At 29.2% G+C, this 24,258-nt stretch overlaps 1 protein-coding gene and 1 long non-coding RNA gene across 2 annotated transcripts; one reads left to right on the forward strand and one right to left on the reverse strand.

Moving 5' to 3' along the window:
• The first annotated feature begins 1,492 nt into the window (after positions 1-1,492).
• LOC100170742 (ethylene-responsive element binding factor 4) lies at positions 1,493-2,650 on the forward strand. The gene has a single exon (NM_001251666.2). It carries the CDS (start codon positions 1,616-1,618, stop codon positions 2,282-2,284), a length of 669 nt encoding a protein of 222 aa, NP_001238595.2. The 5' UTR covers positions 1,493-1,615; the 3' UTR covers positions 2,285-2,650.
• A 1,870-nt stretch (positions 2,651-4,520) lies between these two features.
• Positions 4,521-6,077, reverse strand: LOC121173332 (uncharacterized). Its single transcript, XR_005887965.1, has 2 exons — positions 5,871-6,077; positions 4,521-5,732 (listed from the first exon to the last, which is right to left on the reverse strand). It is a non-coding gene; the product is annotated as an uncharacterized lncRNA (long non-coding RNA).
• Positions 6,078-24,258: the final 18,181 nt, after the last annotated feature.

Below are 24,258 nucleotides of genomic sequence, written 5' to 3' on the forward strand. Positions count from 1 at the left end.
TTACATATTAGGCCATATGTTTAAACATTAGTTTATAGGAATGTTGAAACTTACACATAAATAAGTACATATCGTCTATACTCTCAAAAAATAAAAAAGTACATAGTCTATTGCAGTAAAAAAAATAAAAAATCTATTCAGAAAAATAAATTTTAAGCATTATATTTGAATCGCTATAATCATACATGAAAAACTTTTCCGTAATTACAAGATCAGCCCCAGTTTATTCTTCACATGTCAAAAACAAAATAATAATAATAATATCATCTAATGTACAGCAGTTATGGAGTACTAGTATTTTAATACAATTAAAAAAGTCGCCTGATCCCTCATTCTTCAAAACTTACATAATTTAATACCTCGTGAATTATGACTAAGCACTAAATAGATGAGTTTTCTCAGTAAAACTAATCTAATAAAAAAAAAAGGGGGGGGGAATAACAAGCGGGTCGGGATGGTCGCAGGAACTAACAAGGAAAGGAGCAGGTTGGTGAGAGAGACTGAGAGTAGTGGGAGGTGGTTAGCATAACATAACCTCACACCGATTGAGTTAGATTTGGATCTTGACAAATAAACTTGTTATATTTTTAGGTCGGATTTGTATCGCACTGCGGAACAATGTATTTTAAATCAAGTACAGTAGTATAATAAAATACTCTAAACATGAGATTTTTGGAGACATGAAAATATGGGACGATCTCAATCATAGATTAAAAATAGAATGAAAATATATGGTGGAGAGGAAATGAAATCCATCTAACCTAACCAAAAAAAGTCCCATTATAATAGTGAGGTTAACGAAGACGCGTTGAAGTGTGGGAGCGCGCGTGTCCACGTTTCCTTCGTATTGTATGGAAGAAAGAATAATTAGCCGCCGCAGATTGGTTTGTCTTGGTCCATGAGCGTTTCCCATGCCCATAAACAATAGCAGCCATCACTCATGACGCGTAATAATTCATTCATTACTAAAATATAATCAGATAATACTATCAAGTCACGCGGCGAGACAGAAGATTCCGCCGACAACTTTTCTACGTATGTACTACTACTGCTGCTGCTACTACTACACCATCTCTATCCTCTTCCTCCACCCCATTTTTAATTTATTACAGTTTCACAAATTAAGGCAATTCAAAGAAAATAAAGCTGCCCATATTCCGACAAATCACCACCTAACCACCGCAAATAAAAACGCTAACCACAAAAATAAATGCAAGTTTCATTTAAGACAGACAGGCGCGTGGGAGAGAAAGGGTTGCCCGCACCACAGCGCAGCCGTAGGATAAGTAGGATGATGTGATGATGAGACGAAACCAACTCCTTTGTCTGCTGTCTGGACAACCCACATGCCACGTAATTTGCATTGTCCCACAGCACAGTCAAATTCATCGTTGACTGTCTCTCTCTCTCTCTCTCGGATTCATCATGCATCATGCATGGCCCATCCCATCCCATCCCCATCTATAAAATACGCGCCTGCTCCCTCCCACTTAGGTGCATCTCATCTCATCTGTATGCCTATGCTTGTTTATCATTTTCTTACTTTTCTCTCACGCTCTGCCACAAAACTCCGTCTCCGCAATAACGGAATAAAAAAACAAGTTTAATTACTATTATGGCGCCGAGGGATCATAAGACAAGCAACGCTAAGGCTAACGGTAACGGTAACAGCGGGGTGAAGGAGGTGCATTTTCGTGGAGTGAGAAAGAGGCCGTGGGGGAGATACGCCGCGGAGATCAGAGATCCCGGCAAGAAGAGCCGCGTCTGGCTCGGAACCTTCGACACGGCGGAGGAGGCAGCGCGTGCCTACGACGCCGCAGCACGAGAGTTTCGCGGCCCTAAGGCCAAGACAAACTTCCCTCTCCCTTTGGAAAATGTTAAGAACTCGAGCCCCAGCCAGAGCAGCACCGTCGAGTCCTCCAGCCGCGACCGCGACGTCGCCGCCGATTCCTCGCCTCTAGACCTCAACCTCGCCCCCGCCGCCGTCGCATCCGCTCGATTCCCCTTCCAGCACCAGTTCCCGGTTTTTACCGGCGCGGTGCCTGCGGCAAATCAGGTTTTGTACTTCGACGCTGTCCTACGCGCCGGCATGGCCGGTCCACGTGGCTTTGCGTTTGGCTACAATCATCATCCCGTTGCGGCGAGTGAGTTCCACGCGACGACGAGCGACTCGGACTCTTCCTCTGTTATCGATCTGAACCATAATGAAGGCGAGGTTAAGGGGAACGGTTCTAGAATCTTCGATCTGGACCTTAACCATCCTCCTCCGCATGAGATCGCTTGATCCAAAGTCTGACTCACCCCTTTAGTTTTTTGTTTTTTTTTTTTGTGTTTCGGATTATGAATTTCTCGTTAGTTTTTTTTTATATAAGTAGAGAAAGTAGCAGCCTCCGATAAGGGAAAATAACGAGGGAAGGGAAGGGAAAGAAAAGAAAGTATGTGAATACGTAGGCGGTATGATTGTCTCAATTTTTTGCGACATAGAGGAACCACCACCGGTTTCATCCTGTTGTTTCTTAAATCACGAAATGGTTATCGGGTTTTTCTTTCGTTTTAATTGATTATGTACTGCGGTGTAATGTTTTTGGTTTGCAGCCATAATTTGGTTCAATGAAATTAACACGGAAAGTTTGCATAATTTTGATTGTGATATACTTTTTCAATTTATGTTAATGATGTTGGCCGGAATGAGTTAGGGGAATTGAATATGAATGAATGGGGAAGAAGGAAAGAAAAGATGTGGGTGAAGCGTACTTGGTAGTAGTGGTCGTTGTTGTTGGCGTTGATTGATTGACCCGCCGCCACGTGACATGTGGCTCTTCTTGCCTCTCTCTTCAAGGTGACTCCAGCGTCCATTGGTGCGTGGGGTATGTAACTACACGACAGCTGCCACACTCATTTCGATCTATCTTCCAAATTAACATTTCAGAGAAGGATAGGGTTAGAAGTTTGAATGATGAAAATGAATTTCATAATGGTCAAAAATTAAGTAAAGTATGTAAAGGTCATTCAATTAGCCCTTTTAAGAAAATCTTACGTGCTAGCTGAGAGAAAATATGCCGTGTTTTTTTTAAAAAAAAAAAAAAAACAAATGACTCCAGTAGTAAAAGAAAATTTTTAAAATTATTTTTTTAAAAATTTATAATCATTTATCTGTTTCGAAAAAGACTTTTTTTTAAGGGAGACAACTTAATCTAAAGCATTGTAAAACTTAATTTGTTGTCTCAGGTCAAGGGGAGGGCTATTTATCTTTGTGTGTGGAGTTTGTCTTTCTGACGTTCATGGGTCCATTATTATGACACATCATAATGCCTAATCATATTCTTAAAATATTATTGTGTCATCATATTTATTTGTGCTAGCTGGACCTTCGCAGGTCAAGTTGTCTTATGGTTATAGAGTGTTCCTCTTAATGCTGTATTTCTCGAGGATAATTGGATTGGCCTTTATCGCACAAGGAAGCGATGAGATTATCAGTTGATTAGTGAGGTCTAGTATGGAGGGATCGAATTACAATCCGATCCAGAAGGACACAAAATTCCCCTAGTCTCCGACACAAAGTGCATAGAAAATGAGAATGAAGAGATCAAATTACAGTCTGATTGAGGAAGACATATTATTTAAACTTTCTAAACTCATATTTATTCATTCAACCTTGATATTGAAATAGAAGGATAATAAGGTTGAATAACTTTGGTTTACTGACTAAACTCTAGTGATTAATTACTCTACTTATCCTTATATACAATGATTCTCAAGAATATTCTTCTGTCTAGCTAACTATCAATCCCCAAAATCACATAACCATTGTTATTAATGACACAACCTCTACTAACATAAACCCTACATATGAAGGACACTTGTTTTATCATACAACAAGATAAATCCTACATGTGAAAAACAATTGTCATATCATACAACAATTTTTTTTGGATAAGTTGTGACAAACTCATAATGACCGAAGGACAACCTAACACACCATTTGTGTTCTTTATTGATATTCCATAACAATCTCAAGCAAGTACGCATAATTCATTCATGCATCCCTGGACTTGGACGTCAGAGTTATGCTGCTATGCCATTACTATATCGTTAGAAGGAGAACTCCATTGACGCAATGCAAAGGAAGCTCAAGTGGAATCTTACGTAGTAAACCTTGTGTAGCCAATAATTGATCTACATATGTTTGAGGGTGTGTAAATGCAATCCGACTTTATGATATTACAAGCAAATATATTGAGTTTTTTTTTTTATATATTTTTATCCCTTCTATTTTATATATTTGAAACCACTACTTACCATTTTTTTTACCTTCAATTACAAGATATGTAATTTATTTGAATACATATACTAAAACTTTATAATTTTAACATTTATGTCTTTATATTTTATTATAACAATAATTATTATTCTATCACCTACACCGACTCGAGGTCGTAGATCCACCACTTTTAGTAGTTCTTTCAAAATACATACAAAACATTCACTTAAAAAGTATTTCCTTTTACCATGGATGTTGGATTTTCAAATTTTTTCTTTCAAATTTACGACAAAATATTTTGTAAATTTTACAATACACGCTGTTTTACTCTATTTTAGCATCCAATGATATGTGTACGCATGTGACATGAAATGGTTCGTGTTTAGAATTTTAGTAATACCTTTCAACAACGAACGTTGCAGTATACAATTTTATAAACTGAGCTTCAAACCCAGCAAGTGATCTTTTTTATTTGGTCGAACTCAGCATGTGACTTGAGCATGATTAGATGACTTTGCAGCCGGAGCGTAAGATCATGCGTTATTTGATTCCATAATAGACGAAGGTTCCTTGCCAAACCCACGCAAACATAGAGGGCAAGCATAAGAAACTAGAAAGTAGTTAGATATATTGAATAGGCAAATAAATCTTTAGCAGACGCGTAATAGACAAAGAATTATTTATCAAAACTCAAAAGAGACGTCTAATTGTAATATTGTATATATTTTAAAAGGGATTAATTCTCAATTCTCATGAAGCATGATTGTGCCACAAAAAAATACGAATAACGCTTATTTATGGGAGAGTGCATCTTTGCCATATTTTGGTTCATTGAATCCTATTTTCTTTTTTTTTATATATTCCCTTTCATCATACCTTTTTTAAATAAATAATTCCATCAAAGACAATTGTACATCTATCGCTATTTTCTTTGGACTTGAATAAAAGGGGGAGAAAAAGTCCCGATGATTGACAATTTCCTAATGAGCATTGTTTTCATTGATTATTTTGGTAAGCTTTTGGTATGTTGAACGTTATTAACGTATTTAAAGTTCTTTAATTTGTAGTTGTATTTAAACTAGCTCGCAATGGAGGGAATAAAATTTATTGCAAAAGAAAAAAAAAAAACTGTTTCGCTTTAGTTAAGATGGCTCTTTACTTTGCCTAGACGGAATAGATTGAGCACTCGATCGATAGCAAAACTGCAAGAAGCTTAATCAAATTCAAGATGACGTTTGAAAATATACAAAGAAAAGAAGAAGAAAAATAAACATTGTGTAACTTAATTATGCCCCTGCCGACTTTTACAGACCCCACAAACAAAACACTTAAGCGGTGCTTCACGATAGATTGGGTGCTACCCAAACATTTGGTTTCTTATTCCTATTTAGCATACCTTTGGCACCAAGCACTCTATTAGCTCCCTTCCTTTTTCCTTTTTGTCAATAAGTAGTTCCCTTCCAGTTCCACCCTGTTTGGTAGGATGGAAAGATATCAAATAGATAAAAATAAAATTAACGAGTAAAAGTAAGTGAGACATAAAAAAAATTGATTGAAAAAAAAAATAGATAAAAAATGACTAAAAGTAAATAATATAAGTGGTTCTCACCATTTAAAAACATTTTTACTCTCAATATCTCCTCTAGGAAACATATCCTTGGTTTCATACACTGCAGAAAAGACTTTTTTCTTTCCACACTTTAGTTTTCTTAGTTGAATATTGAGTGTGGTCCTGTGGGCTAACACTAGGGCCTAGCCTAATAAGTTGTTCAGAATTCAGATGTTGCAATCACCGGCCATCTTGTACAATTTTTTAATTATAAAATAATGTATTACAGCATGACGTGTGCCGCGTAATATTTAGCCAAGTGATGTTTTTATAGCTATTTTTTTTTGGCCTCTTGTGGTTAGGATGCAAAATTGGTTAGTTGAAGGATTCCAATAATGTGAATCAGGCAGGAATTAAAACAAATGAAAATAATAATAGTTTACTTGAGTTGTTGGATAGAGAAGAAAGAGAACCAGAAATCAAAGCTATCTATGCATTCACCTTTGGAAAGCAAATTTAAAATTTGTCACTGATGCATGGCATGGGATGGCATATGTAGCCTTTACCCATCAAAGAAAATAAAATAAGATTATACAAGTATGTCATGGACTCTCATGGCTATGCACACTTTCTTTCCATCCTAATACGCTTTTTTCATAAAAGGAAACACTATTGAAAAAAGGCTTTTAAAGTTGATTATTTGACATTTTTTAAGATAATTTCTAACTTTTTTTTTTTAAATTTAACGTTGGGAAAAATTAATATTTTTTATGATAATTTTTAAATTGCTTTAGAAAACAAATTTTTATATCAATTTTAATAAAAATCGTCTTAAAATATATATTTTTATTTTAAAACTATAAAAAATTAAAAATTTTAAGATGATTTTCAAAAAATCATGTTAAAAAATAGAATTTTTAAGTTGATTTTCATGAAGAATAATGTTCTTTTCCGTAACATACTAACATGTGTCTCACATAATTCGCGTTCATTATAGGTTTAGAATTCTAAAAGACGAAAACATATTTTAAATGCTTTGATTATAAGTTTTTATTTAATTTTTTCAAATTCTAAAATTAATAGAAGAAATTGAATTTAAGAAACAAAAGTCTAAATTTTTCCTTCCTTTTTTTATGTTGCATATCAAATTTTAAATTTTTGCTTATTTTATTTTCATACAACTAAATGAAAAGGAAGAATAGGAATGCTGCGTGGAGTAGGGAGTTTGAATGAAGGCGGAAATGTGATGTTGAGTGCACATCCCATTTGCCATGCACGTGTAATGCAAAAACTGTGGGACCCACTATTCCAACCACGGCTGCTGCTTTTGGTGGGACCCTACCTCTGCCTACTGCGTAATCATTATCTACGCTCTCCCTTCTTTTTTCCTTTTTATTTTAAGCTTCATTAATAATCTATTTTTAACCAATTTTAATTAATTAATTAATTATACAAGACTCATTTTAATGTAATTTATCTTTTTCCATTAAACTAATATTAATTATTTACAGTTTTTATGTAAACTTACAAAATAAATAACAGTATAACAAATGCAGAAATATTAACTTAATCAAGCGTTATTTGTTTAGAGTATAACAAAATAAATATTTATTTTTACAGTTAAAAACAGATAATCTCATATCTTATAAAAATGGCCCATTAAATGATTATTTTAAAAAATCATGATTAATATTTGTTTGATAAAATGCAGAAAGAAAATTTTAGATAAATTTCATATATAATGCTGTAATTATTAATCAAATTGTTATAAACATTGTGTAACAAAAAAAAAAAATAACAGTGGTGGTATTATAAAAAATAGTATAGAAAAAAATATAACAATCGTAGTATATTAACCATCATCACCCTTATAATCAAGAGTACGTAGTAGTATATGATCCATCAGCAAATGAAAAAATACTTTCTTGGTAAAAGAAAAAGACATTTTATGTAACAAATATTAATTGAGACACCTTATGCAATGGTTGTTACTCTTTGGTTGAGGCACAAAAAAATACAGCATTACATATAAATTTATCTAAATTTTATTTTTTTCATTTTATGTTACAGATATTAATCATGATTTATCATAAAAAATAATTATTTTTGTCATTTATTTTATTTTGTAAGTTTACTTAAAAACTGTTAGTAATTAGTGTTAGTTTAATGGGAAAAGAGAGATTATACTGAAGTGGATGTATAAAATAAATAGGAGAGACATAATTACTCTCTCCAAAAAAAATTGTACAATTAATTAGCTAATTAAGATTGAATGAAGGTGAGTTATTAATGAACTTAACATGTGAAAAATTACACCGGATAAATCATTTTTATTATTGTGGTACTACTTTTATTTTATTATTATTACCACCCAACTCAGTCACTTTACAAAATTATGGTAAAATAGGTATAATACAATCATCAACATAAAAACTTAAAAACTTGATCAAATGGGTTTTACAAAAGTTTAAAAACGCACGTCAAAAATGTATTTTTCACATTTGTTATTAGTATTGTATAGGTGAATTATAGATTTTTTTATACAATAAATAGTTTAAAATTAGAATCTGTTTTGATTTTAAATCCGCAATGTTATCATATTTAAAATATTATTTATTCAAGTGTTTGATAATTATCATAATTTTATCTTTATAAAAGATGTCTTACTGACTTGATAGAAGATGATATTTATAGACAACAAGTGATCTCGACTCCTAAATGATGTAAAACTTTATAAGTAACGAGTCAAAGCTAAAGAATAAGAATGATCTAGATTTTCTTTCTTGTGTCAATGTTTTTAACCTTAAATCCATAAATATAAATATGATTAAGATATCCTATTTGAGGTATTATCCACTTTGATGACCATCACAATCTAATCTTTCTAAAAGGATCCACAATAAATTGAGAAGAGAAAGTGTTTATAAACTCCTGGTGTCCTTGATTCTTAACTGATGCATAACTTTACAACTGCCATCAGAAAATATTACTGAAAAATATGTTCAGGAATATTAATTTGTATTTCGATGGATCCATGAAAAGATATACCGAGTAACTAAAAATAGAAGCTACCTGTTTACCTTTTTTTTTTTTTAACCAAATGTTTACATTTATTTATTCTCTTAATGTCTAATTATATATTTTCAGTCAAAAAAATATCTAATTATATATTTAAATATCATTAGTTAATGTTTTACTAGCAAAATAAAAAATTGACTAATTATTCCGGCGATTAGGTAAATAGCAATCATTCTCCTTAACACCTGGCATAAGTAAGGGATTAGTGGGGCACTCTATGGCTGCGCAGCACTTTCCTCCGGATTGCAACATTTCATAAGTTGCATTAAATTAAAAGAGAAAATGTCGACTGAAAACGAATTATTCACGCTTTAGTTTGTCAATTTGATAAAGTATTGATTAAAATTTGATATGCCAAGATGCTGCTTTATTATGAAGGATCACCAGTGGAGGCAAATAATTGAGGATTCTCTTTTGTTTTGGTTTCAGAATAACCATGGATTTTGTTCTCTGCTTGGATCTTAAATTCTTAATCGCTTCGGGGTTTTTTTTTTTCTTCTTTTTTTACTCTCTCTCTAGGGAATTCTCTAACTAAGAGTATTTATATTGTGAGCTTAAATATGTGAGCTTTTCACAGTAGTGGGGGGAAAGTATATGATTACTTGTTATTTTTCTTAAATTTCTAAGCTTTCCACAGTAAAAAAAGATAAATGAATTTGTGAGCTTTAATTATTACGTAAATTTAAGAATTCTATATAAAAAAATTGACCTTAATCATTAAGATTGTTAAAATGAGTAACTAACTTAAATTTTCTCATTTTTCTGCTAATTCTTGGTTTCAAAAAGTAATTTTTTATTGATAAAAAAAAGTTAAACTACGTTGCCTATATAAATCATGGTGATTCTTGAGCAACTAGCATAAGTAACTATGTTTTCAATGCTCTTAAATTTAAAGATTAATTTAATTAAAAAATATATTAAAGTGAGTTTAACATCTTTTAGTAAAAAAATTGCATATACAATTAAAAGTTAAATAAAAATAAAAAATTTTAAATTTTTATTTATTTACTAATTATATCAAACTTTATCAATCACACTAGTTGAGTTGGAGAATCGCACAAGTAATCACAATTACACGGCATGAATTCTTTACGCCTAGTTTTCAATATAAATATTTTTTAGAGTTTAATATTTATCATCTTTATGAAATAATTTTATCCTATCATTTAATATATAGCATTATTTGAATTATTTTAAATATTAATAAATTTATTATATATAATAGATTGTAATGAGATGTATAACTATTTTTCTTGTTTAATTTTTAATATAAAAATGTAAGACTATACATATATACATAACTGAACCCGGTTTCTCAATCAATTCAACACTAATATAAAAAAGTGTTTTCCATTCTCATTGAAGTACGAGAAACAATGAGGATGGTTTAGGGTGGGTTTTTTTTTTCTTGTTTAAATCACAACATATATTTTTATTTTATTTATTTATAGGAATTGAATATGATAACAAATAATTTATAATATTCTCACATCCTTTTTAATCAGTTAATCATTTTTATTTAAGCTGAATAACAATTTTTTTATAAATATTTAATGTAATTATATATTTAAGACTTAAATTTATATTTGATTAAATTATAATAATCTCAAATTATTTAGTTATTCTCGTTTATTTTTTTAATGGTAGGCTTAGTTTGGTTTGTTTAAAAGACATAGGTGTAAAAAATTAAAAACCAAATCTAATTCTATCTTTATCTGAGGTAGAAAACCTTAGGGAAATCTATTTACCTTTTAAAAAAATTAAATTACTTATTGTAATTTTAAATAAATTATATATTAAATAACTAATTATATTTTAATTTATATAACATTTAAAATGAATAAACAACATGGATACAAATTTTTAAAAATAGTACCAATTTATTTTATAATTTCAATTTTATTATTTAAATAATACTGTAAGTTAAAATATATAATAATTATAACAATTTAATTAGAAGTTCAGATTTTCAATAATTATAAAAAATAGAGCTTAAAAATGTATTATGAATTCTAGCATAGATAGAATGCAAAAATTACAGTATATGCGCGTGTGTATGTGTATGGTGCAACTGTGCAAGGCAAGGGTTCATATTCCAGAACTTTAATTCGACATTGTTTTGAGAAAAAACTTAAGCTTGACACAAGATAAGGTGGATTTCTCCTACCATGTAATGGCTTATAGCCTCCGTTTAATTAAGAAAAGAAGAAGGTGTATTTGACCATCAAAATCAAGTCGAAATTGAATTTAATTATCATGTCTACATCGAACTGAATTAAAAAATAAGACGAATTAAATGTAAAAGAATCATAAATTGTACTAGGTATATTTTTTAAAATAGTTATGATGAAAGCTACTTTCTTCTTTCCATAATAATCATTATATAAAAAGGAAAAAAGTCTTAAAATAGGTATAATTTTTTATATTTAACAGTTATTTGTTAATTCTAGTATCTCTTATAATATGTATGATGATAATTATAATAAGATGGAGAAAATAATAATAACGAGATTGTTGCGTGAAAAGAAAATATTTTTATTTTATGGAAAATATTTAAATACAAAGATAATTATTAGTACAAAATAAAGAATAATTTAATAATTAAAAAGTTGTTAAAAATGATATTGATAACTTTTGAAATGATTTATTACTAAGGGTACACGTGTGAGAGAGGAAAATTAAAAAATGGTGCAGGAATCAAGGTGACGTTTGGGACAGAGACAGACAGCTACGGCGGCGGGTGCATCTGTGGGACCCTATGTAGCCATTACTGTTACGCATTCCGTTCCGTTCGAACATGGGGGATGCCTTCATCATCATTAAAACCATTCTACTCAAACGCTTTTTTAACCTTACTACTTGCTTCTTATTTTATTATGAGATGATAATGTGTTCTTTTTCTACCTTAGATATTTGCAAGGCTTAATTACTTTTCATTTGGAAAACTTACTAAAATAACATTTTATGTAAGTATAAGAGAACAAGTTCATGCACTGAGATTTTACAAGGTTACCTAATTAGAAACTGTTACTGTGTATGTGTAAAAAAATTTATTTTTTATAAAACGAATCCTAAAAGTTAAACTTAAAGCCATTTCTGCTGGATTTATGCAATATAAAACCTTTTACGGTTTAGAAATTAAACTCTAAGTAATTCCTCTGTTTCTATTTAAAGGGAACAAGTTTAAAATATACGAGTACCTATTTATAATATGTAATTTATAATATATTTTATATTAATTATTTTTATACTAAAAATATCACTCATTAAAAGAAAAATATTAATAATAATAATAATTTCATAAAATATTATAAATTTAAAATAAATTTATTATTATCAATTAAATTTATTATTTTATTTAATATTAATAAATTAAGTAATTGGATCTTATATAAAAGCGAAAGAGTATAATATAATTAAAATTATTAAGTAAAATAGATGATTATGCAAAAATATAATTAAGGTTACAACCTAGCATAATAAATAATATAATAATAGTTTATATGTGTGTGCGTTTTGCAGAAAAATAAAGAATATTAATACTCATAAGTCATAATGATTAGTTTGTCTTTGAAAACTTAGGCGATGACACTCTTTTTTATAAAGCACCGAATTTATAATTTGCTACTACAGTTATTTATGTACAGTATAAATAAAAAATATGAATATAATTACTCGAACTCAGTGGAAGAGCACTCACAGAAGAAAAAACGAAATGATAAAAAATGGTTAGGTATGGACGGCTGGTGTCCTTTTTCTCTTTATTGAAGATTTAATTTAAAATTTATTGTTGTGCATTGAGGTGACACCTTTTGTGAAAAAAAATGGAGAAAGAATAAATCGTAAAAATAAAAGAATAAAAAAAAAGCCTGCAACTACTCTCAACTTTCAATCCCTTCCTGTCGCATAGTTTCCTTCTCGGCGCGTTGAAATTGAAAAACCAAAATATAGGCCCCAAAAGTACGCAGTGGATTTGGAATATTTGAATTTGACCACTGTATCCTATCTTTTAATAAGGGGTGCTTAGGAAAAAATGAAAATAAAAGAAAAGAAATTTGAGAAAAAAAATACGCAAAATGATATTTTTATTTTATTTAATTAAAGAGAAAATAAAAAAACATTAAAAGAAAGTTGACTTTAGAAAATGATTTTTTTTTCATTTTTCCTCCTATTTTTCTTTTTCTTTTTTTTTATTTTTTTCCATCTCTACTAAACATAGTGTAAGAGATATTACTTTATACATTACATTTTTTAATTACAAGAAAATAAGAACATATAGAAATATAAAAAATAGTATTAAGAGAAATAAAAAAAATTGTAAAATATATTATTATAATATAATATAACTATTTTGACAAGTATAACATAAAATATTTAATAATATGAACTTAATTTTCTTTTATAAGAATGGTATAGTACTATGGTCATACTCATTTCCATAATTACATTTTTAAAAAAAAAATATCCACATCGACTTATACGTATACTTATTTGGATAATAACTTTTATATTCATTCGAGTAAAAAAATCATATTCATATTTTTATCTATTAGATATTTAAGTATTTATAGTCTATTGTGCACACTTCAATAAATTATAAAAAAATAATAAATAAAATATATTGAATAACAATACAGTCATAAAAAAACATTATTAAAAAGTATTTTATTAAGTCTAGTAAGTTTCTACAGATTTTATGTTTTATATATGGGCAGGTACTAGGCTAATTGTATTCACATCTTTTTCCATCAAATTTTACAAATAACTACCTACATCTATACTCATTAAAACCATTTTCAACCCAAGATCCCAATTTGGATTATTGACACTCTTTTTGTGGGTCTTTTATTTTCACATTATTTAAGAACCTTCATTCATTTGTATTGCAATGGTAAAACAGAATTTAAGTATTAACATGGAGCACTGTTACGGTTCCGAAAGTGGTGTATGAGGCTTTTTGCCTCTCCCTTTGCACGTTTTTATTGGATGAGAGGGCTCGTGTTCCTATAAATTTTAATTTCAATTGCCAAAAAAAGAGAGAATATTTCTGTGCCTAATCCCTGTTATGGGCTTGAAATAATGAATTTGATAGGGTAAAAGATTGAATTTTGATTGCATATCTTTGAGTTGAAAACCTGTTAACACTAGGGGAGACCCCATTTATAACGTGCGGAATAGATTGCTACAACTTACAAGTAAATTGTTTTGGAGACTATTGAGTTTGTATTCTATGCTAGCTAGCTACTTTTTAACAAAACTATCTGTTAAATTCTTACTCATTTTTTTAATGATTTTTCAATAACTAGAGAAAAAAGTATGAGATAAAATATGAGGAAATAAAAATGGTACAAAGTTTGGTTTCATGATCTCACACTTGCACGTGAAACGTTATTTTGGAATTTTCCTATTGGTGAGAGGGATGCCTTCAATTCAAGGAAATTTCCTGAAGCTGAGGTTAATTAGACTGTTAGAGGCCGTGTCCGAAATTGCGTACCAAGACCCTCGTTAACGCGGAAACTACTATTGACCGTGTTGAAATGGAGGCCAATTCAGGACATGGTTACAAACAAACATCAATATAATACCTTATGTCCTAATTCCTATTGTGAATTTTTTTTTTATATGACGACACCCATTATGTTGAACTGTTAGTGGGGTGTCCCGCGTGCTAGAATTCTGTTTATGAAAGTTATGTGAATACTGTAGAAATAACTTTCACAAGCTGAATTATGCAAGTTTTCCTTTGACATTAGTAAATAACATTCTCTAACTGTTTAGTGCTGAACTCCTTGATCCCTAATTTTCTCATTCATAGACTGGCAGATGGTTAAGAAATAAAAGGAATAGAGAAGTTTCTTCCTTTCCCTTTTTTGGTTTAAGCAGCAGACATACTCCTTTCATTTCTACCCTAAATGATTTGAGTTCCGGCAAAAGCATCATTGTGCTACGGAATGCAAGTGATAATATTGTCAAAATATAACAACTTTGAAATTACTTAGTCATTAAGGTTAAATTTCTTAAAGGGAATTTCTAATATTTTTAATTTGCCATTGAGAAACAATCTGGAGTCCGGACAACATATATGCGGTTATTGGGTATTTGGGTCATTCTCAAATGATGCAGTGCAAGTTTTATGACAGCCAAACTACCATTTCAATTATGGAGCAATTTTGGATCTGTTAGTGTATATGGTGGCTTGTTTATTGTCCTCAATATGAATTTTGAGAAGAGTATTTCAAAATTGATACTTCCCTAGTTCTTGGACACTAAATGGGCAAAGTATATATCATGTCAAAATACACGATTAAGTTTTAAGTTCTTTGCTGTCCTGCTCCTGTTATTCATGTGTCAAGTTATTCAGCTAAAGACCAGCTCTGTAGAATCATGAAATTTGTGGCATAATAGACTGGTAATTAGTTGTAACCCTATTATAGTCAAAGAGAAAAAGCAGCTGTCAATACTTACATGGTGAATGGAGCCCTTCAACATGCCCCTCTTTAAAGTCGTTATTTTATATTTTTTTACAATAGCATATTATTATTATCATCTAAGTGATCACTTTCCTATCTAGAAGAATTTGTCTCTATCCGCTGAAAAAATTGAGCAATCAACTTATGTGATGGGTCATGGGTTATTATTACTATTGTCATTGTCAAGGACTTGTTTATAAAACAGTCGGAACATGATATGAATGCTCTTGCTTTTTCTCTTATATAATATTTTAGCCTATATATGCAAAGTCCTTTTAAAATTAATCTATTGTGCCTTGTAAATGAAATGCAGTTGCACATTTCGATTCTGATCATTTACTCTGGATTATTCATCCTTGGCCCACCCCGGTTGAGGCAACAAAGAAGCTTAATTTATCTAAATTTATTTCTCTTTTATTGTATGTGTTTGTACACCCTTCCGCAATATAGGATCTTGAGTTTCATATTATTATTTTATAAAAATCAAATTCAAATTATAAGAGAATTTCATATTATCTCAGCTAAAGCAATCCCCTTAATTTGGTTCTCATCCTTGATAATATCTGCAAAATTCTATCATTCTCAGAAATTCTAGAAAGTTTATTATTTGTGTTTCTATACATCGATAAATTTTAATTGTTAGTTTTTGTTAATAGAAAGATTCAAACTGCCAACCTATCTTTTTCTTCTTTCATCCTTTATCACCAAATTAACTTTATATCACCAGTTTATTATTGGTGTTATGTTATAAAAGAAATCAGAATTTAATCTTTGTGAAATGGGTATCCACAGATTATTTTATTTAAAAAAAGGATCTAGAGTTGTTGCTAACGAATATAGTATTCTTCAAGATGAATGGCTTTGCACATCAATTAAAAACTATATATGTACAATAGTATCGCAGTACAAAATATTAGTGGGGCATGCAGCTTTATATTTTATAATCATGCTTTCCACTATGACTTGAAAGTGTGGCTTGACCGTTCGAGTTATTGGAATGGATGACTTGTGTGTGCATGTATTGATTTGCAATTCTGTTTAGTGTTCATTTTCCTCAACTTTCAGGTAAACTTTTCTGCATACGGGGTATTTTCTTTTCATGAGAAAAGCCTACAAGAAATGGCCTAAAAAGGAGGGAGCAATAAAAATAGATAGCAAAGATTTAATGATCCAGTAATTGACTTTATAAAAAAGCCAAAGCCAAATGATAATTCTTTATAGGACCTTTGAGGAATGTCTGTTCAGCTACATGGTCATGAGTGAATGAGACAAAAACTAACATGATCTTCAAGTGGTCCATCAAACAAACAACTTTTGAATTCAAGGCACTACTAGGTTATGAAAAACCCATGAAATGGTCCCCGCTTTTCATTTCAAGTTAGTAGGCAAAATAATAATCATCATATATTCAATGGTTGATCTCATGAATCACGATAACGAGCATTATATATACCATGTCTATAAAAAAAATATAGAGCCGTTCATTATATAAACTATGAAAGAAAAGTGTAGTTTTTCAAATATTTCATGCTCTATTTTGTGACTGGCTTTTATATATATACATATTATATATATGCATAGACTTGATAGTTTTTCACGTAGATTGGTAGATTTAGTTAAGTATAATATTATCTAATGTCAAATCTTGTAAAATTTAAATAATCAAAAGAAGATAATTAAATTGTTATTATTTTCATGTGTTACAAATGTTTATATTATGCTAATTTTTATATTGAATATTAAATAATTTGAAATTCTGTAAACTTATAGTGTACACTCTATCTGTGTCCACTAGCTCCACCTTAATCACAACAAAATAGCAGCAATATGTAAGATGAAGGTACTAACGAATGCTGGCAAGTAGAGTCTAATCAACGAGTGTGCCCTTTATCAGTATAGTTTACACAGATTAAGAATGACCACTTTAAATTTATTTATTTATTCGGTCCAATCTGTTAACACTTATTATACTATGCCTCAACGCTTTGAAAAATTATTTTCTTCCATATAAAGTACTTGATATGTGAATTTTATATAAAGTATGAAAGATAAGTATAATTTTAAACTAGTAAAAAGTGTCTGGTATAATAATAATAATATAATATATAAGCTTAATTAAGTTTTTTATTCTATAAAAAATTCTGATTTTTTTATTTGATCTCTTATTTTTAATTTTGTTTCTAATTAGTGTAAAATAAAATATTCTTTTCCATCAAAAACCAACAAATGCACTATTCGATAAAGAAAAATGCTTTATAAATGACTCATTTTAAAAAATAATAAAAATGAGAGATCAAATGAAAAGATTGTCCTTTAATAGACAAAGATCAGACTCTTACATGAATATTTGTATCCTAAGGGATTAATCATTCCTAGGTCACGTAAAAAATGAGAAAAAAAATATTTTTTTTTAGAGATAAAACCTAAATCCTAATACATAATGTAAAATATATTGGTATAATTTATAGAATGAGAGGGTACCAAATATAAAAAATGTGCGCAATGTTTATGAAAAATAAATGCAATTACTTTTTTCTTCTTTCAATGATTATTAATTGGAAATAGCAAACAACACTTAAAAAAACACAGGATGTTATTAAAAAGATCACTATAACAGTGTACAACAGATAAACACGATAAAACAGTGCATGACGGATGTAATTACTCCTTTAAATTAATATTTATGCACCATGATTGAGTGATTTGTTTAGGCCCAATAAAGCAATTCTCTTGGGGGGTCAAGATTAAAGCAAGTTAATACTTAACATGACAAAATATCAAGTTGGTTAAATACCTTAATCGGCCTAAACAAACTGGACCCACCTGTTTAACAGTTCTAGTTGTACACGAATTTGACTTGCTGGTTTACAGGTCCAAGTAAACTCAAACGAAACGATTTCCACAATTACGTATAGTATGGGAGTGATTATGACGCATACACATGAATGTCGTTTAAATCGTAAGGAAATGGGTTATCAATGGGTATAGAATCGAAGCAATATTCGTGTATGCATAAAAGCAGATAGTATGTTTCAGTTCTTGACTTTATAAGGAACTACTTTATTGAAGCTAAGTAAGAACCCACTTTGATTTTGTTTTCAAACCTAGCAGAAATAGTTTTATGGGCCCTGCGAATCTGTGTGGGTGGGATTGCCTTCATCCAAAATTATATTTTAAGTCAAACTACGCGCAGCCTACCCCTAACAAGAACAGCCGCTAGGGCGGCTATTTTCAAATTATACACACAACGAATATACACCCATGTTTTTTTTCTATCAAGGTGATGCTCTCTATGTTATAGTATTAGAAACAGCTGTTGCTAATAAAAAAATAAACTACTCCCTTAGACATTGTTTGCCATTCAAAAGAGAAATAGGATATATGGAAATAAATAAAGATATTTGGTCGATCAAAGAATGGGAAAAACAATGGGCTGATCCTCTAACCTTTAGAATTTACTTGTAAAATGTAATAATTATCACGATCTTCGAATGGGAAAAACAAATATTCTGTTGACCTGTTCACCAAAAAAGAAAAATACTCCATAGACCTCTTTGATACATCTTATTATTGTCTGTTCACTGAATTCTATTTGGGCATTTGGCTCTATGTTTCACGTGACCTGAATTCATTTAATATATAAATTTCAATTTTTCACTAAGAATAATGCAATTTTACTTTTCGAAAAAAGGTTCAAACATGAGCAAATTACGAAGGTTATGCCGTGTAACATCGATACACATGGGTGAAATGGACTTATGCAATTTAAAAATAAGTAATTTGTTATTTTAAATTCAAAAGTTAGATAAGTTAATTATTTATTTTATTTTATTTTAAAAAAATATATTTTAATCATTTATTTTTGAAAATTTCCTCAAAATATCCTTCCATCCATCTAATATGATGTAATAAAAGTATTCACGACTAAAAAGGATCATAATGTAATTTTCTGCTTCCCTACCCCTATCTCTTTCTTGATTCTGCAACACTCATGTCCAGGACCATGTTACGGGCCTTCGTTTCTTAGTCTGACGGACCGCGAACAATGCTTTCTCCTCTTCCTTTCTCTGTTTTGATGGTGATTCTTTAACCATGAACAAGAAACTATAGGACTAAAATCAAACACCCAGTGAGCATTGCAATGATTCACTAAATCAATTGTTGTTGTGCTACTAAGGAAAATAACAAAAAATAGTTTAAAAGAATCCAGAACGCGATTCTGCATGAAACCGCGAAGAAAGCATTCACAAGCTGCTGGCGAGGTTCGAGAGCCTTCTGAAACGCGACCGTGTTGGGCTTGAAGGTTGCAGATCTAGGAAGTGATGGCCTTCATGAAGGTTGCAGATCTGGACGGCTAAGGTTTAAATAAGAATATTTGGTGCAGTTTATTTCAATTCAAACAATATTTTAGGTGCTGAATCATGGAGTATGTAAAATGAAAGGTGTTAATTTACATGTATTATTAGTATAACTATTTTGACATTAATAATTAATTATAAAAGTTAACCATCAATCTCATGATAGCATATATTTATAATGACAAGCTTACTATACATTATATTTGTAGTAACAGTATATTGTAATTATAAAAGTTATGAAAAAAGGTTTGGTCTAAAAGCTGGATTCCTAACAGGATTGGGATGATAGATCCAAGGAAGGTATAGGGGCGGTCAACAACTAAAGGTGACTATGAGAAGATGCATATGATGTTGTTGTGTTGTTTCAAAACTAAAAAAGAGAAGAAAAAGGAGGTGCGGGGCGTTGAGCGTGTTGCGTGACGTTTGCGGTGGGTGATGGGGCTTCTCGCCAGAAACACGCCACGTTTTCCTCTCACGATGTGGGGCCCACCACATGACATGGTAGAATGGTCAAATCAGACACGCCAGAGACTGTGAAATGACGGCCGGCTGGGCCCAGATTATCAGCTATGGTATGCCTCACCCCTCCCTATTACCAATATATCCACAACAATCATAATACATTCTATTATTGCTAAATATTAATTATTAATACTGTAATGCTATAATCATCATTCATCAATAGGTAACAAACTTTAAATACTATCACAATATATTATTTAATACCCAAAAATAAAAAATAAGTATGATGAAATTTATAACATAGGAATAAAATAAAATTGTTGATAAAAGATACTCAAAACAATCTTTTTCTTTTTATTTAACTAATAAATGAATCTTATAACTCACGAAATGAAAAATATTGGTTGAATGTTTAAAATAAATAAAAATTTGTATATTATTACTCGTAAGAGTTAAACACAACTAAAAAATATAAACAGTTTTTTGACATGCTAAAAAAGTAAAAATATAAAATTTTGTAATACTTTGAAGTAATAATAACATAATATGAAATTTGATATCATAAATAAAAAATAAAATAGATTTAATATATTATTAAGTCTTTGAACTATCTTAGAAAATTTTAATTAAGTATGTAAATTAAAAAATGGTAATTAGATATTTGATTTTGTAAAAAAAAAAAATTAATTTGGATAGTTTATGCAGGCTTGGAATCACTACAAAAACAATATTTTATTTGTCGTATTATAAAGAAAAACAATATTTTAAAATAATTATTATTTTAGTTTTTAATGTATAACATTAGTTATTTTTTAATTGTACTTTTTATACTCCATTTCATTTCATTTATTTATTACTTTTTTTTTAAAAAATTGATACTCCATTTCATTTCATTTATTTATTACTTTTTTTTGTTTGTATAAAATAATTGTGGACTTAAATTATTTTGTGAGGGAGGAAATATAATTTGTTATAGTTTTACTAATTTTGAAAAGTCAATTAAATATAATAAACTAGTTAATGTTTATTTCTAATTTAGACCATTATATATGTGTTTCTTTTGGAATATTTAAATCGAAGAGAGGATCTGTTAACTCTGATCATAAATAATTAACGAAATATGCTTAATATGTGTCAATAGTAATCGTTAGAAAAAGAAAATAATGCAGTATTAATTTTCAACAATAGTGTGTATGGTTCTAGAGAATGGTAAAGGGGGGTTATTTGCGTGTGGGGGTAAATGGGTAATGGGTTGAGTTTGTACTTTTGCAGTCTTGCGTCTTTTTGTCACCCAACTGTGTGCTCATAATAGTTTTCTGACAATTGGGTTTGAATTGCTCACATTCTTGCCATAATAATATCACTGCATCACCTCGCAAAAACCCAAGCTAACCCACTACAACTCTTGTAAAATACTACTCCACATAATTGTAGTTTTTAACTTTGGAATAATGTTATTCTCAAAAAAGAAAAAAAAAACCTTGCAATAATGTTTATTGCTATCTCAGTGAAATAAAATTAGATATTAACGAACATTAATAATTTTAAATATTTGATGAAAAATTAATGTAATTAAACGCGTTTGTTTTTAATGATTAACTGAATTAAAGATATTACTCCTATAAAACATCACTTTGAGCATTTTTAAATTATAATTTTGCATTTTAGCAATTTTTTTTGCCTATTCACATATAATAAATAAAAAGTAAAAGATAAATATATTATTGATGAGAGATTAAAAGAATTTAAAAATGAAAAAATATTTTTAAAAGCTTAACTTTAAGTCACTATGTCTCATTAATATTATAAATAATTTTGCAAAAAATATATAAATTTAAGATAAATGTAATATTATTTACTAAATTAATTAGTTTAAAACTTTTATAAATGAATTAATTAAAAGTGAAGTGGGAGTGTTACCTTTGGAGACACAAGGAAAGGAACAATCAATAAATAGCGTTAAAGTCACCCATCGATCAAGAATCCTTCATTTCCTTGCGTCACATCCGTAGGCTGAGAGATCTCTATATATAGTTTGACCCCATAAATGCACACCACGTATTACTACACCACATTTCCCTTTCCCTTCTCTTGATGACGTATATTTATTAACCCTTCAAGTTTTTTCCTTTTTTTAAGTTACCACGTATTAGACTTCGTTTGTAGCACTAATTAACAAATAAAAAGTAATAATAATAATAATAATGGGCATTGAGGAAACATTTGGTTTACAAATACTTCATCTCATTCAATATTTAACAAAATATTTTTAATAAAGTAAACCATTCAATAAAAGAGTTTTTGACCTACCTATTTTTTTTCACGATTCTAGTTTTCAAACTTTAGAAAATAATTTTCTTCTATTTTTAGTTTATTTGACTTCAACAAAACAACCTCTATTATCTTATATTCATCCCCTCTTTTTATATATGAGTCTAGCATTGGTTTAAATAGATACCTGAGTGTTATTAATATTTTGATATCATATTTAATTTTTACATATAAAAAATATTCTATTTTTTCTTATAATTTTCAGAGAAAGACAAATAAACACAAAAACACTTTTACTAAAATATCAATGTTTTTCCTCTTAATTTCGATAAATATATTATTTATTATAAGACAAAATTAAAACAATTATTTAAATATCTCAATAAAAAATGAGAGCATTAGAGATTTTTTTTTCCAAAGAATAAATAGTAATAATTTTGAGACAGAGGGAATAATATTTTTTTAAAAAAATATCGAAAAATGTACAGCTGCATTTAATATGACTATGTAATCTAATATTTTGCTTAAAAATTTGTCTACAAAGTTTTTGAAATATTTTATGGAAAATAAAAGTTTAATTTAATATCTATGAAATATTAAAAATATTTACTAGTAATATTTTTATCAAACAGATACAAAGATTTTGTAAAAATAAAAACTACTTGATATTTACCGTTAAGTTGAGACATTATTAAAGAATTATAAAAAAAAGTTATTTCAAAATCAAAAGAGTGTAAAAATTACGAACAATGCATTTTACGTATAGTAATTTTTTATTGTTCATTAAATTTTCTTAAAACACTGATTAACATTTGATTTACTCTTCTCCAATGAATTAGCTTAAGAAATATAATAATAAATAAAAATATCGGGTGATTTGATATCACGAACATCAAGTAAAAGCTACTTTTTCAAGCCGTCATATTAGTAATGTGCTTGATTCCTAATGATTCATTTGGTAGAGATTGAAAAAAACTGTAAAATTTCGTGAAATTTTTATTTTTATTTTCCAATTTAAAATTTTCATCTTTTTTTATTTTCAATCTACCGAACATATACTATTGTTGCTTCCCAACATAGGCTAAATGACTGTTGTACTGTACTATAGTATTTCTCACCTTCACACACTATTATTGCTTCCATTTTAAAACAATTATTATTTTTTGAAATTGTGACAAATTGATCGATAATGTTTTAATTGATATTAATTTGAACAAAAAATACTTTTGATTTAGAACATTCTTGTTATAAATTATTATACTATCCACCAATAATAAATATATTCTACTACTATTTACAACTTACTTTTATAAATAATGTTTTTTAAGTGTAAGTATTAATTTATTCTCTTAAGTATATTTAAGAGTATTATTGTCAGAAATAGATTTTTTTTACAAGGGGAGAGAAATAGCTTAAAGTTCCTAAAAACCTATTATTTTAAAATAAATTAAAATAAAAAATTATTTTAGAATAGTGTATTTTCAGTCTTAAATTAACTATACTGTTTCACTAGTTGTGCTACTACTCATTCAAAATGCAACAGTAAAAAATGTTAGGATTCCTGGAGTATGGGCCAAACATCTACACTTTATAACTTATAATTTTAATACGATAAAATTGTGGAAAATATTTCTATAAATCATGAAAGAAATAAGTGTAGTTAGTGATATAGTAAAGATTAATAAAAAAAAGTAAGGTTATTATTTGAAGTAATACTATAAATTTTTTATAGTGATGTTAAAGAATGAAATATTTGTATTCCAATTCCCCGGCTTCATCAGTTTTGGCCATAACAATAATAAGAATAAT

The sequence above is a fragment of the Glycine max genome, chromosome 13 (genome assembly GCF_000004515.6).
Source record: "Glycine max cultivar Williams 82 chromosome 13, Glycine_max_v4.0, whole genome shotgun sequence".
NCBI lineage: Eukaryota > Viridiplantae > Streptophyta > Magnoliopsida > Fabales > Fabaceae > Glycine > Glycine max.